The sequence below is a fragment of the Rhinatrema bivittatum genome, chromosome 1, assembly GCF_901001135.1.
Source record: "Rhinatrema bivittatum chromosome 1, aRhiBiv1.1, whole genome shotgun sequence".
NCBI lineage: Eukaryota > Metazoa > Chordata > Amphibia > Gymnophiona > Rhinatrematidae > Rhinatrema > Rhinatrema bivittatum.
In genome coordinates, this window is record NC_042615.1 from 278,711,961 (window position 1) to 278,728,367 (window position 16,407).

Sequence of the window (16,407 nt, forward strand, 5' to 3'; positions counted from 1 at the left end):
CCACCCCTACAGGCTACTGTAGGAATGAAGTTGTCAGTGTGGAGGACACAGGTTGAGTCCCTCACAATACCTTCTCTGCCCCCACAATGTCTTTCTATACAGCACATGGGGTTAGGGGAGGAGCCCAAGATCACTTGGTCTCACGCTGTCCCAGTGCTGCTAGTTTCCTGATTCCTTTATTGTTATGTTTACATTTTTATTGTGAATAAATATAAACAATTGAGGTACTGTGGGAGGAAGGAAGAGTTTGGGGTAGATGTGAGAAAGAGATTCACTGTGAGGAGAGGAAGAAGAAGAGCACCATAGAAGAAGAGGTGGCGATGAAGGGAAAAGGTGCACCATGGGGAGAAATGGGGGGTTGGAGGGTAGGGAATAATAAGAGCACCATAGAAAAAGATGAGGAAGAGGAGCAACATGGGGGGAGAGTAGGGATGGAGGAGAAGCACCATAGGGAGGGATGTGAGAGAAAAAATATGGGAAGAAATGAAAAATGACTGGGAGGGTGTCAATTTGTCTTTCTGGTTCAGAAATGGTGAACACTGGTCCACAAGTTGTGCAGGCAGTGCTGGTTTTCAGGAATTCCACAGTGAATATTTGAGATGTATTTGAATATATGTGATTCTAGATCCTGGTTTGTTTACGTCATTTGACTATCCTGAAAACCTGACCTTCTTGGGGCCTTCAAGGACTGATGCTTGCCATCCTTGCCTGGCTCCTAAACATTACCTACTTGTGCTTAGGATTTTCGAATATTTTTCTAATCGTGAGAAATGCTCGGTGCGTGGCTATATTTGGTCTGGCCTGTTACCTGGTGTAGAGGGAGCATTGCAGCTGGGGCTCGAAGGCTCCAAGGAGCAGCAGTAACATGAAGGAAAGGAAGTGGAACCTGAGGTTTGTTGGTTCTTTGTTTGCAGCATGTGTTCCGGAGGAGTGCGAGGCCGAGATAAAGAACTTGTGTCTGCGTTTGCTTGTGCAGGCAGCTGTCACATCCTGGGATCGAGGTAAGAAGGAAAACGGACTCCTGTGAGCAACAGCAGAAGCCCATGCGTTTTCCCCCCCTTATTTTCCATTTTTCTTTCCTTGTTTTTTTTTTAACTTGTTACTTCCCATCATTCTCTCCTCAGTTACCAGGTACTACTTCCAGTATTTTGTTAGTTACTTTAGTATCCTCCGATATATATTTAAATGGCGGCTTCTTAGGCAGGAGCTCTGGGGTTCAGGAGTGATGAAGAAAGAAAAGACACGTCTGCCTGTTCTTAGCAGGAGTTGAATATTCTGAGTAAGATGGTCAGTCTCTCCTAGGTTAGCTGTAGTTTTCCTAGCGTGTAGCCAGATGGACTCAGGACCAATGGGTATTGTGCTCTCCTGATAGCAGATGGGAGACGGAGTCAGATTTCAAAGCTGACGTCAGCCTACATATACCCGTGCATTGTGCTTAGCTCTTCAGTATTTCTCCGTCTCCATAGCAGATGTGGACACTATCCCAGACGAGAATAGTGTAACATTTACAAGAAAGAAGAAAGAAAATTTACCTTTAAGAAGAGAGCCCCGCTTCTCCTGCGGTGAAACATAATGGTCCCTCCCCCAGTCGAGACTTTTTGAGGTGATTTTCGATATCCCTCAGAGGCGAGCCTTTGTCCGCTGGCCGATCTCGGCGTAGACTTAGCCCCCAGGGTGGCTGAAAGGCAGCGGGTGCAGATTTGAGCATGGTGATGAAGGTATTCCCCCCTCCCACCGCAGCTGGAGACTGCCCGGCACGTGACCGGTAAGCGCCGAGACCAGGTAAGGTAGAAACCTTTACTTCTAAGTCTTCCTCAGATGACACTTAAATCGGGTTGAGCAGCCCTCGATTCGGTGCGAGGGTCCACACGTGGAGACCCTGCGGGGGGGGGGGGGGGGGTTTTTGCCATTTTGCCTTTGGGGTCGTCGATGCCATTTTCCCTCCTCGACCGGCGGTATGCGCGGGGCAGGCCGGAGGCCCATCAAGGAACTGTTTGACCTGGAATGGAATGCTCCAGAGGCCACTTTCAAAAGAGGGCGAACACTAGAAGCCCTATACTCACTGGAACCCATGGCTAAGGAACTTCTACGTTTCCCCAAAGTGGATGCTATGATCTGTGCAGTCTCAAAACGCACTACGATCGCAGTGGAGGGGGGAGCGGAACTGAAGGACGCCCAGAATAGAAGGCTGGAAGCCATACTTAAGCAGTCCTTTGATGTTTCAGCAATGACGCTACAAATTGCTTCCTGCTGTGCCTTAGTGCACATTCCTGTCTGATCCTTGCCAGAGACACAACCACGCCCGGAGAAGCGATGGAACCTGCAGTCTCCTTCCTCACCGATACTACCACAGACCTCGTGCGCACCTCATCAAAGGGTGTTGCTGCAGCAGTGGCGGCAAGAAGACAATTATGGCTCTGGAATTGGTTGGCTGACGCAACTTCCAAAGCGAACCTCACAAAAATGCCCTTTAAAGGATCCCTCCTGTTCGGGAGCAAACTGGAGAAATTAGCCAACAAATGAGGTGAATCTCCAGTACCTCGATTACCTGAGGACAGGAACAAAAGAACATGTCAGTGCTCCTCCCCCAGAGGAACCAAGGGTAGAGGATTGCAGCGCTTTAAGTCTTACAAGAATACACAGTTCCAAGCATCTCATCCTTTAGGACGGTCTCAGTCCTTTCGAAACAGGCACACTAAGAAAGGAGCAAGCTCAGGGGCAGGCCCCAGCCGTACCCCACAATGAGAAGCTGCAGACCTATCCACAGGAAGAAGACATAGGGGGCAGACTTACCCTCTTCTACCAAAGATGGGTCGAGATAGTTAGGACGCACTTGTCCGAAGTTATCATTCGAGAGGGGTACTTGCTGGAAATCCAAAGCATTCCCCCGGACAAATTTATGAAAATCGCCGTGCCATTCCCACTCTAAGAGACTGGCAGTGGAAACCACGCTAGCAAGACTATTCAGCCTGAAGGCAATAGCTCCAGTGCCCATGCTTCAACAAAGTACTGGCCACTATTCCATCTATTTTATCGTTCCCTAGAAAGAAGGAACATTCCGACCTATCCTGGACCTCAAGGCCGTCAACTGCTACCTGAAGGTTCCACATGGAAACCCTACGCTCCGTTATAATGGCGGTACAACCGGGAGAATTCTTTACCTCCCTGGACCTATCCGAAGCCTACCTTCACATCCCGGTCCATCAGAACCACCAGCGCTTCGCGATACTGGACCATCATTATCAATTCTGAGCACTACCCTTTGAACTTGCCACCGCCCCAGAACCTTCACCAAAATCATGGTGGTAGTGGCGGCAGCACTGAGGAAAGAAGGAGTTCTGGTACATCCTTACTTGGACGATTGGCTGAACAGGGCAAAGTCTCCAGAGAAGAGTCGCCATGTGGCCACCAGAGTCAAGAATCTACTACAAGAACTTGGGTGGGTCTTGAACACAACCAAGAGCTGTCTACAGCCCTCCCAGTCACTAGAATATCTGGGAGTCTGGTTCGATACCAAACAGAACAAGGTTTACCTTCCCCTTCCACGGAGAAGGAAGCTAATAGATCAATTGCAAAAGCTGTTGACCTCTGTCCGCCCCAAGGTATGGGACTACCTTCAAGTCCTCGGCCTCATGACATCAACTCTGGAAGTTGTTCCGTGGGCAAGGGCCCACATGCGACCGCTACAACATTCCCTACTGTTACGATGGAATCCAGTGTCTCAGAACTACTCAATTCGCCTCCAGTTACAGACAGAGGTTTGGGAGCAGCTTTGATGGTGGTTACAGGAAGAACATCTAAGCAGAGGCGTAAACCTAGCCGCACCAAAGTGGATCTTGCTCACCACAGATGCAAGCCTGTGAGGGTGGGGAGCCCACTGTCAGGAACTGACGGCCCAGGGACAATGGAACAAGGAGGAGGCGGGATGGAACATAAACTGCCTGGAAGCTCGAGTGGTCAGACTAGCCTGCCTATGGTTCAGCCACAGACTCCGAGGTGAGTCAGTCATGTCGGACAACATAACGACCGTTGCCTACATCAACTGACAGGGAGGAACCAAGAGCCAGCAGGTGTCTAGAAATAAACCCCCTCATGGAGTGGGCGGAAATAAATCTACAAGGGATTTCGGCCTCCCACATTGCAGGAAAAAGACAACATCTCTGCGGACTACCTCAGCAGAGAAAGCCTAGACCCGGGGAAATGGTTTCTGGCGGACACAGCCTTCCAGCTAATAGTAAATCATTGGGATCTCCCAGCCATGGACCTACTAGCAATTTGTCGCAATGCCCGGGTCCCCAGATTCTTCAGCCACAGACGAGAACCACAATCTCAAGGAATCGATGCTCTCGTCCAGAACTGGCCAGAGGAAAGCTTCCTGTACGCCTTCCCACCCTGGCCACTACTGGGCAGGGTCATCCACAAGATAGAACACCACAGGGGACTAGTTCTACTACTGCCATCCAGGGACCTTTTTCATCAGGGACTGATCTCCCACGAAGACCCGGCTCGATTCTCTTACGGTACGGCCCTTGAGAGGATTAGCCTAAAGAAGCGCAGCTACTCAAAAGCAGTGATTGACACCCTGCTTCGGGCACGCAAGTTCTCCATATCTGTCTTACATACGCATCTGGAGAGTATTTGAAGCTTGGTGTGAAGACCACAGTCTCCTCCCGAGGACAGCCAAGATTCCCACGATCCTAGAATTCCTACAGGACGGCGTGCAGAAGGGGTTGTCCCTCAACTCCTTCAAGGTCCAAGTCGCAGCACTGGCCTGTTTCAGGTCCGACGTGGACGGCATCAGACTATCAACTCATCCTGATGTGTCCCACTTCCTGAAAGGAGTCAAACAACTCCAACTACCACTAAAGTGGCCAGTGCCTCTATGGAACCTCAACCTAGTATTAGACTTTCTAGCAGGGGAATCCTTCAGACCAACAAGTGCCCTGTCTCTACGTCTCTTAACCTTAAAGACAGTGTTCTTGATCGCAATATGCTCAGCCCGGCGCATCTCCGAACTTCAAGCATTATCCTGTTGGGAACAGTTTCTCAGGTTCACCCCGGGCACCATACAGTTACGTACGGTATTATCCTTCCTTCCGAAAGTGGTTTCCCAGTTCCAGACTATATCCTTACCATCACCAGATAAGCACAGGGATTCGGAAGACTCATGCCTCCTCCGCCACCTGAATGTCGGCAGAATCCTAGTTTGATACCTGAAGAGATCGGAATCCTTACGCAAAACTGACCACCTGTTCATTCTTCACAGCGGGAAGAAACAAGGGGAAGCAGCATCGCGGGCCACCATGGCCCACTGGATCATAAAAGTAGTTAATGCTGCCTACATAGAGGCAGGAAAACCATTACCTCTGCAGGTCAAGGCACATTCTACAAGGGCCCAGGCAGTCTCCTGGGCTGAAACCAAGTTGCTGTTGCCAGCCGAGATCTGTCGGGCAGCGACATGGTCCTCTCTACACACCTTCTCCAGGTTCTACCGCCTGGATGTCCAGGCCAGGGAGGGTACAGCCTTCGCAAGGGCAGCACTAAGTGGGCCACGGGCAGCCTCCCACCTGGTAGGGGAGTAGCTTTTGTGTACATCCCATTGGTCCTGAGTCCATTTGGCTACACGCTAGGAAATGGAGAAATTACTTACCTGATAATTTCGTTTTCCTTACTGTAGATAGATGGACTCAGCATCCCGCCCACGACTGCACCAAAAATCGAGAACCTCGGATATCAGATCTCGAGACTGAGCAAGTACAGGTAAGCCACAGCCTACCTCTAGTTCAAGACACCCACAGTTGCCCAGGAGTTGGCGTTTATTGTTTCAGTGTACTGGCGGTCTCCAGTCCAAAGTTTGTTTGTATATATAATCAGTTGAACCAGTTCAAGTTTAATCAAGTATTAAGCAACATATATCCACTCTGGCTTTTTGAAGAGAATACTGAAGAGCTAAGCATGCTGCACGGGTATATGTAGGCTGACATCGGCTTTGAAATCTGACTCCATCTCCCATCTGCTATCAGGAGTACACTATACCCATTGGTCCTGAGTCCATCTGTCTACACTAAGGAAAACGAAATTATCAGGTAAGTAATTTCTCCATTCTCCCTTTTCTCAGCAATGCGGTTAAATTATGGCTTCTTTATATTTATCAGGCATAAGCACATGTAAGCGACATAGTACTTTCTTAGCAAATCAAATACAAGCACATATGGTCATTGGGTGTTGCTCAAGTCTAGTCAGATCTATGTCCTAAGTTGTAGAGCAAGAACTGGGACCCTTGGACATTCCATGCAGAGGGATGCAAATCAATGAACTAAAAATGGCCTTGGGACTGCAGCAATGAACAAAAAGAAAAAGCTGGCTCCAGCACAGGGCTGACCAGCACTTTGGGAGCAGAAGAAAATAACTCCAGGTGCAGCTGCCTCCCTTCACACTTCAACTCAGTGCCACATGGTAGACAGGCTAGGTGGGGAGCTGGAGGATGTACTTTTCATCATGCTGCTTCTCCCATAGGTTTACTCTGTGGATTCTGCTCTGTAGAACCAGTGAGCTATGGGAGCTGAGAGAAGCAGCAGGAGCATGTGGAGGACCTCTCAGCCCTGTGCCTAGCCGAGCTACTGCCTTGGCTTAGATTACCTAGTACACCAGCAGGGGTGTCATTAGTACCAGGCATATGGGAAAAGCATGTGTATCTGAGAGAGAGAGAGTGTGAGCGAGTGTGTGTGTGTGTGATGCTGCATGGGCCAAGGAGGAGGTAGCTGCTGCCTCTACACATCGGAAAGAGGTAGAGCATCTATGCATGTATGAGAGAGAGAGCATTTGTGAACATATGGAAAAAAGAGAGAGAGCATGTAAAACATTGAAATATGATAGCAGAAAGTCCCTATGGCCCATCTAGTCTGCCCAGCCGTCTAATTTATTGAGCCCTTACAATTCCCATCACTCCCTCAGGGATCCCCTGCATTTATCCCATGCTTTCTTAAATTCAGATACAGATTTTGCCTCCCCCCCCCCCTCACTGGTATGCTGTTCCATGCAACCACCACCCTCTCTGTAAAGATATTTTTCCTAATATTACTTCTTAGTCTACCCCGTTTCACCCTCATCCCATGACCTCTTGTTTAAGAGCCTCCTTTCCACTGAAAGGGGATAGCCTCCTGTGCATGGAAACCTTGGCAATATTTAATTGTCTTTATCATATCTCCTTTCTTTTAGGGTGTACATGTTTAGATCTTTGAGTCTATCCCCACATGATTTAGAATGAAAATCACTGATAAGTTTAGTAGTCACCCTCTGGACCAACTCCAACTGGTTTCTATTCTTTTGACGATGCGGTGTCCAGAATTGCACACAGTATTCCAAATGAGGTTTCACCAAGGACCTATACAGGGGCAATATCACCTCCCTTTTTCTGCTGACCATTCCTCTCCCTAAGCAGCCAAGCATTTTTCTGGCTTTTTTTGTAGCTTTATTCATCTGTTTGGCCACCTTAAGATAATCAGATACAATCAACCCCAGATTTTGCTCCTCTTTTGTGCTTAGAAGAATTTCACGTCCAATACTGTACCTCTGCCTTGGGATTTTGCAGTACAAATGCATTACTCTGCATTTTTTTAGCCTTAAATCTTAGCTCACATATTCCAGACCATTCCTCAAGCTTCACTAGATCCCTTTCATGTTTTCCACACCTGCCTGGCAGTCTACCCTGTTACAGATTTTGGTATCTGTGGTAACATGGTGATAGCAGCTTGGATACAGCTAGAAAGAATAAGGAGGCTGATTCTGGCTGTTTCCCATTTGTGCAATTTATTTACAGTGGAGAATGACAATTAAAGCAAAGTCAACAAAAGATACAGCTCACCTTACTTAGGGTAGACACACAGTCCTCACACATAGCAGGTTTTCTCAAACAGTGGCTTCCAGCTTGCTCCCTGAGGCTGTTTAACCCTTCTAGGCACTGATGGGCCGATACAGTACAGTGCACTGGACATGCGTTTTCCCTTACCCCTTATTCAGTAAGGGGCAGAAAACGCGCGTCCAACCCGCCGAACCTAATAGTGCCCTCAACATGCAAATACATGTTGATGGCCCTATTAGGTATTCCCGCGCGATTCAGTAAGTAAAATGTGCAGCCAAGCCGCACATTTTACTTTCAGAAATTAACACCTACCCAAAGGTAGGCGCTAATTTCTTCGGGCACCGGGAAAGTGCACAGAAAAGCAGTAAAAACTGCTTTTCTGTGCACCCTCCGACTTAATATCATGGCGATATCATAGCGATATTAAGTCGGAGGTCCCAAAGGGTAAAAAAAAGTAAAAGAAAAAAAAAATTTGAATTCGGCCAGCGGCTGTCGGGTTGAAAACCGGACGCTTAATTTTGCTGGTGTCCGGTTTCCGAGCCCGAGGCTGTCAGCGGGCTCGAGAACCGACGCCGGCAAAATTGGGCGTCGGCTGTCAAACTCACTGACAGCCGGCGCTCCTGTCAAAAAGGAGGCGCTAGGGACGCACTAGTGTCCCTAACACCTCCTTTTGCCCATTTCTACCGCCGGGCCTCATTTGAATACTGTATCGCGCGCATAGGCGAGTGGCCTGTGCGCGCGTTCTCCCGCGGACTTTACTGAATCGGCCCGGGAGTTCTTCTACTCTGGTAAGGGGCTCCTCCCTTCACCCAGAATTCCTTAGGGGTCTGGATCTTAAGGAGGACTGGGTGAGACAACTGTGCCCGATCCCTTAAGGTAGTCTGAGGGAGTTTCCTATAGATTCCCTCACATACCCTCCCCCTCAGCTCAACTTTGTTGGGATGAGTGCCTGCCTGTACAAGGGACACCTCTCTGGACAGGAAATCTGCATTGGCATTTTCCTTTCCTGCCCTATGTCATATTCAGTAGTTAAAGGACTGTAGGGCCAGGAACCATCTCATTACTCTCGGATTGTACTCCTTGTTCCTGTTCATCCTATTCATTGGTGGTCCGTTATGAGTGTAAACTGCTGTCCCTCTAAGGGCAGAATGTGACCACATTTAGCCCAAAGAATTGTAAGGAAGGGTATGAATTGATTTCTAGAATGGCTTCTTATGATGAAATCATAGTCAGGGCAGTTAAGAAAGGTTATACTTTTCACAGAGCATGAGACTCTTTTTTGTTCATGGAAAGGAATCACCATGGAATAAATAACATTAAATGTTTGTGGAGAGACAAGAGACATTTGGGCTGAGATGGGAGGGAATAAAAGGAAAGGCGAGTTATCAGTTAAGAGAGTTTTTAAAAAACATTCTGAAATATTGGAAATGTATTAAAATTGGATAACACAGCCAATGTATGCCATAAGTAAGTTAATAAACAATGTAATATAAACACTTATTCTGCTACCTTGTATCATTTTTCAGATTTGAATGTATTTACCAAATCTAAAAGGCTGGATCCCTGTACGTACCAGGTTCAGTCCAGATGGTTGGGTCTCCCTTCCAGCAGATGGAGTCAGAGAAAAAGTGAAAGGCGCACCCCCTCTTACCCTGGTGTGCCTCCTGCAATCCTTCAGTATTTCTCTGACTCCAGCAGATGAGGGTGACAGAACCTGTGGTCCTGATTCATTAAAAAAAAAAACAAGGAAAGCAAGCAAGCCAGGAATAGTAAGACCTAGAGGAGTTTGCTTTCTACAAGTGGCTAAATCAGCTATTTAAAAAAAAGTAGTTAGTTTTCTTTCTAGAGGTAACAGATCAGTCTTCCTGAGGCTGCTGGCTTGGTTGAGGCACGGCTGGAGTTAGATACCCCGTTAACTGTTTTCCTGGAGCCGCTTCTTCTGCCGGTGAGTAAGGGGATTAACCGGTGGGCAGGTCCCTCCCCCTTGCACCCAGAGACGGCATAATTCCTCGGGGGGGCTGCCTGTGTTGCGATTGAGGCCCCAGGGGCGTTTTTTCCCCTGGGTGGCTGCGTGTCAGCATTTTTGAAAAAAAAAACAAAAAAAAACTTATTTTGCTACCGTGCGCACAGGTTTCCCGGGGCTCCGGAAGGGCGATTTTCGCCGCTTTTTTTGGCCTCCTGCTCGCTACCTCTCCGCGGGCATGCCGCGGGGTTCGCCATGTTTTGTGTGCGAGGAGACGGTAGCGCAGCTCTCCCATGATGGCCTTTGTACACGGTGCCTCCTGGGAGGGAAAGGACCGTCGGGAAGCAGCAGCGGGTCGTTTTTGGCGCGCTTCTGGGGCACAGGGAGGAATTCGCGCCTCTGCTGGCCTCGGCCGTCCCTGTCTAGTGCGGGAATGGCAGCCATTTTGCCTCCACCACGCTGAAGTGGAGGGCTGGATGCAGGGTGAGGGGGAGATCCCTCCTCCTCCTCTCTCCCTGCCGAATTTGATCCCTGTTAGACAGCAGTTCCCAGTGCCTGCCTCCCCTCCGAGCTCTGACCCTCCCGGGGGGGGGGGGGGGAGGTGCTTAAAGGGGCAGCGTCCCTTTTCTTCCAAGTTTGTGCTTTTAATGCACAAGGTCTTTTTGGAGGCCGAGGCAATCTTCCCTTTAAAGGGAAATTCTTGTTCAGGGAAGATCTGGAAGCCCTTATCAAATCCCTTGGGGATGAAAGGTGTACAAGTTACTGGAGGACAAGCCTAGAACCTCCAGTTCCTTTGGGTCGGCGTGCCCTCGGTATCAGGGACAGCACAAATTTCGGCAGACCAGGGCTCCGGCCTTCACTCCACATCAGCCGTCGACGCGGTCTCAGGCTTGGTCTCATTTCTTTCGCAGCCTCAGGCCTCTCCGCGATGGGGTCCTCAGGGATCTTCCGGGGGCAAGTCCTCCCAATGAAGGTGTCCTGGCCCACTCCTCTGTTCCGGTGATAGGCAGGCGCCTGTCTCTATTCTTCGAGGAGTGAGTCAAGATTACGTCGGACCAGTGGGTTCTAAGCATCATTGAACACGGCTACGCTTTGGATTTTGCACGCCCATTGCGGGACCTGTTCTTGATGTCACCCTGCGGGGCCCGCACAAAACGGACAGTGGTGTTTCAAACCCTGGGCCGGTTGAAAGCGCTGGGAGCCATTGTCCTGGTCCCGTCGGAGGAATGCAGGAGCGGCAGATACTGCATATATTTCGTGGTTCCCAAGAAGAAAGGCTCCTTCCACCCGATCTTAGATGTGAAGAAAGTGAACAAAGCACTTCGGGTACCCTGTTTTCGCATGGAAACTTTTCGCTCAGTCATTGCGGTTGTCCACTTTGGCAAATATTTGGCTTCTTTAGACCTGATAGAAGCGTAAGTTCACTTAGGGATCCGCAAACAGTATCTGAGGTTTCTACGGTTAATGATTCTGGGCGAGTATTATCAGTTTCAGGCACTCCCATTCGGGTTGGCGACAGCTCCCCGCGTCTTCACCAAAATAATAGTGGTAGTAGCTGCGGCCCTCAGGCGGGAGGGGATTTTGGTTCATCCCTATCTGGACGATTGGCTCATTCGCACAAAGTTGGAAGAGCTTTGCAGGACAGCATTTCAATCAGTAGTGGCCCAGCTCCAATCCCTTGGTTGGGTCGTCAATTTTACCAAGAGCCAATTAGTCCCGTCCCAGGTGCTGAACTTCTTGGGTGCTCGGTTCGACACATCGGTTGGCAAGGTCTTTCTCACGCAGGAGCGAATTGACAAGTTAACGGCGCAGATCCAGCAGCTGTTGTCTCTACCGCTACCCCGGGTTTGGGATTACTTGCAGGTGCTTGGTTCTATGGCGTCTACTCTAGAATTAGTCCCTTGGGCCTTTGCTCATATGAGACCCTTGCAGAGAGTGTTACTTTCTCGTTGGGACCTGAAGTCGGAAGAGTTCCAAATCCGATTGCCGCTCTTGGAACCTGCCAGGTCCAGTCTCCGTTGGTGGTTGATTCCGGCCCATGTGCAGAGCGGAATGGACCTGGAGGAGCCCCAGTGGGTGGTTGTGATGACAAATGCCAGCCGTTCCGGCTGGGATGCGGTTTGCCAATCGAGGGCAGCTCAGGGCCGTTGGACAGGGCAGCAGGTGAAATGGTCCTTAAATCACTTGGAAACCAGGGCAGTACATCTGGCGTTGCGCAGTTTCCTTCCCCTGGTGAGCCGATCAGTGGGAGTATTGTCTGACAATGCGACAACAGTGGCTTACATCAATAGTGGGGGGAACCAGAAGTCGTCCAGTGGCATTGGAAGCAGATTGGCTAATGCTCTGGGCGGAGCGCCATCTGGACTGGCTGGCAGCTTCCCACATAGCCGAGATCGGCAACATTCAGGCAGATTTTCTCAGTCGCCAGCATCTCAATCCCAGAGAGTGGGAACTTTCCGAGGAGGCGATGCATCTCGTGACTCGTTGGTGGGATGTTCCTTGCCTGAACCTGATGGTGACTCAGAGAAATGTGAAGGTGGCTCGGTTCTTCAGTCACAGGATGGAACACGGGGTGGAAGATGTCAACGCTTTGGTCCTGCTGTGGCCTTGCGACATTCTGCTATACGTCTTTCCTCCCTGGCCGTTGGTGGGCAAGGTCTTGCGAAGGATAGAGGCTCACACAGGCTCAGTTGTTCTTGTGGCTCCGGAGTGGCCACTGCGGCCGTGGTTTGCAGATCTGATCAACTTAGCGATAGACGGTCCTCTTCAGCTCAGTCATCTACCGAATCTTCTTCGGCAAGGTCCAGTATTTTTCGATCAAATAGATCGCTTTTGTCTAGTGGCTTGGCTTATGAGAGACGGCAGTTGAGGAAGAAAGGTTATACGGATTCTGTTATTTCCACCCTCCTGCAAGCACGAAAAATGTCCACCTCACTCACCTATGTTTGAGTCCGGACATTTTTGATTCCTGGTGTAGCGGGTTGAATATGTTACCACGGCACACCTCAATTGTCCATATTCTGGCGTTCTTACAGGAGGGTCTGAAGAAAGGCTTGGCTTGCAGTTCTCTCAGGGTTCAAGTAGCCGCCCTGGGATGTTTGCAAGGGAAGATTGACGGCTCATCCGGATGTAAAGCGTTTCCTGAGAGGTGCTAAACATTTGACCCCTCCGGTTCGTCCAGTGTGTCCCTCTTGGAATTTGAATCTGTTTCTCCATGGCTTGTGCAGTCTTCCATTTGATCCTTTGAAACAGGCCATCTTGAAAGACTTGACACTTAAGACGATTTTCCTGGTGGCTATCACTTCGGCACGGCGCATCTCTAAGCTTCAAGCGTTGTCATGTAGGGAACCTTTTCTCCGGATTTTGGATTCATGGGTACCCCTTAGGACGGTGCCCTACTTTCTACCGAAGTTCGTGTCGGGGTTTTATTTGAATCAGATCGTGGAGTTTTCTGCCTTCACAGATTTGGATCGGAATTCGCCTCAGGCTCACAACTTGCGAAGATTAGACGTGTGGCGGATTCTGCTTCGCTCTCTGGAGGTAACCAATGCTTTTCATTTGTCTGATCATCTGTTCATCTTATGGAGTGGTCCTAAGAAAGGACATAAGGCAACTAAAGCCACTATTGCCCGATGGTTGAAGGAAGCCATAACTTCGACATATATATGTCTTGGGCGTGTAGTACCGGAAGGTTTAAAAGCGCATTCAATTCGATCTTAGGCGGCGTCTTGGGCAGAGAGTCAGTTTGTTTTGCTGCACGAAATTTGCAGAGTGGCTGCTTGGAAATCTTTACACACTTTTGCTAAGCATTACTGTTTGGATGTCCGTGCTCCGGATGGTGACTGTTTTGGCAGTAGTGTTCTTCGAGCAGGACTCTCCAGGTCCCACCCCATTTAGGGCAGCTTGGGTAGATCCCAGCGGTCTGGACTGATCCTGGTACATACATGGAAAGAAAATTTGGTTCTTACCTGCTAATTTCCGTTCCTATAGTACCAAGGATCAGCCCAGACACCCACCCATGGAATCTGGAGAGTCCGTTTGCTATCATTTTTTATTCTGCAGAATATTCTCAAATGGACAGCATTTACGTTGCATATGGAAATACTCCCTCCATGTACATAAGTTCCAGGAGTTATGCAGTTTCTTTCATTAGTTGGTTTGATATTGCTATTGGTTCTTATGTTGAGGTTATGATATGTTTTATTCTGCAATGGTATGGATTATACTGAAGGATCGCAGGTGGCACACCAGGGTAAGAGGGGGTGCCTTTCAGTTTTTTCTCTGAATCCTTCTGCTGGAAGGGAGACACAACCCAGCGGTCTAGACTGATCCTTGGTACTACAGGAACGCAAATTAGCAGGTAAGAACCCAATTTTCCTTTTCATATTACTGTTTGGTGAGATTGTTCCAGTCTCTCTCTCGTCAAGCAGGCATAAATCAGCCATAAAATATGGGTGACATCACCTGATGGTACCAGCACAGACCCAGCTCTTGGAGCTGAGATAGTCTGAGCAGGCACAGGATCTTCCACATGCGGACGCCGCCTTTTCAGTCCTTTAGTTCTTCATCTCAGCTACTGCACAAATGTATTTTTCTTACTTCTGGTTTTGACTTTTTTCATTTTTGCCTCAGGTTTGCAAGGCCCTCTTCATTGCTGCCTCAGCAGCCCCTCAACAGAACCTTTAAGTTTTACCAAAAAAAAAAAAAGGAATTCATGGAGAAATCCAAGGCTAAAAAACCCATGGTCTGCGAGTGTGAGCATTGCATGTCCATCATAGACATCCACTCAATTTGCTATCACAGCCTAACTGCTCCTAATTGCCTCAGTTGTGGCTGGCTGTCCCAGCAGGCACAACATTACTGCATCTGGAAGATGAAAGCTCTGAGTAGGGCACCATAGGGCAAGTCCCAGAAGCCTCTATGCAAGACTGGGCAGCATAGCTACTCCACACCTTGGAGCAAGGCCTCTTCTAACTCCCAGAACCATAGCACCTGACCCCACCTCCAAGATTTGGCCCCCTCATTATCATGTGAGACTTCTGGAAAAGCTCTCCTCCTGTGTCGCTAACCTCCAGATCTGTCAGGCGTCGAGTGTGATTATAGAAGGCGCCAGAAGAGGTACCGAGAAGAGCGCCTAAGCATCATGAGGGATCCTGTCGAGGGCCATTTCCATTGGTGCCAAAGATATCAGTGCCATTGGTGCAGAGCTCTGCTGGCATTGATTCCTCATTGTCACTGAGCAGAGCATCAGGCCCCTTGGCATGGTTCACTTCATCATTCCTAGCGCAGAAAGTCTCTATGGTGATAAGCCGCCTGTTCTTCTCAGATGCTCTGGTCCCAGTACTATCCAGGATGCCATTTGTCTTGTCAACGTGGAGCTTGCTGGCACACAGCAGGACATAGCTGTCCCCTCAATGCTGAGGGGACAGCTATGTCCCCTCAGCATTGAGGGGACAGCTATGTCCCCTCAATGAGTGTTGGGGTGCCTTCAGGTTCATTGGAGAGCAATGCATCAGTGCAGATGATCAGTCTTTAGTTCTGACCCCTCCTAATCTGGTTATTTGCAGCTGGAAATAGCCTCCTTCAGCAGAAGTCCATAGTGCTTCTCCCTTCTTGGGTGTGTGGCACGGTTTTCTATTCCTGGTACTTTTTGATCCTAAAGAAGTGAGTGGGGGTGGGGGAGCTGAGACCTAATCTGGATTGGTGGAAACTGAACAGACTTTTGGTCCAGGGGAGGTGCAAGATTAATTTCCTCCAGATGATTTTGCCTTTCATTCAACTGAAGGATTGTATGTGTGCTCTGGATCTTAAAGACTCTTAAGCACACATTCCCATTCACCCCCACCCTTCTAAGGTTCCTCGGTTTTATGATGGAGAGCGTGCACTATCAATGGAAAGTGCTCCCATTTGACCTCTTGATGTCTCAAAAAATGTTCACAAACTGTCTCACAGTTTTAGCTGCCCAGCACTTCAAGAAGGGAGTCTGCGTGTTCTCATATCTGGACAACTGGTTGTTACTTTTTAAAAAATTTTAGATTTAGCTCGCACCTTTTCATTGGAGACTCAAGGTGAATTACATTCAGGTATAGTAGGTGTTATCCTGTCCTTAGAGGGCTTACAGTCTGGGTCTGATTTATTAAGCTTTTTTAATATAGACACAGAATGAGGAAAAAAAGCCTTAGTAAATCAGGCCCTAAGATTGTACTTGAAGCAATGGAGGGTGAAGTGACTTGCCCGAGGTCACAAGATGATGGGCTTATCTCTGGCAGGTGTGCTCAAGTCCTTCTGCACCAATCCCCCTTCTCCAGTCCCTGGGATTCCTAGTCAATTTCTCAAAATCCAACTTGTTCCCATCCTAGAGAATCCAGTTCATAGGAGCCTAGGTAGACTCACTGGCGTTTTGACTGGCCTAAAGAGGTTCCTTCTACAGCAGAACCAGACATCAGCAAGGTCGATCCCTTGTCGTTCTAAATCGTATGTTCATGGTGGTTTCTTGTGGTTTCTTTGACTTGTGTGCACAAGCGAGATCTTCAGTGGGTCCTTCAATGCCAGTGGGGTCAACTGTTTCAACTGTTATCTGACC

At 48.9% G+C, this 16,407-nt stretch overlaps 1 protein-coding gene across 3 annotated transcripts in view; it reads left to right on the forward strand.

Moving 5' to 3' along the window:
* Positions 1–16,407, forward strand: part of CCDC142 (coiled-coil domain containing 142) — a 127,299-nt gene that overhangs the window by 36,637 nt on the left and 74,255 nt on the right. For all 3 annotated transcript variants that reach the window (XR_003855646.1, XM_029595585.1, XM_029595573.1), the window contains exon 4: positions 915–1,001. Coding sequence is in view for 2 of the 3 variants with exons in the window: in XM_029595585.1 (XP_029451445.1) it covers positions 915–1,001 (87 nt within the window). In the remaining variant the exon portion in view is untranslated. The remainder of the gene's footprint in view (positions 1–914; positions 1,002–16,407) is intronic.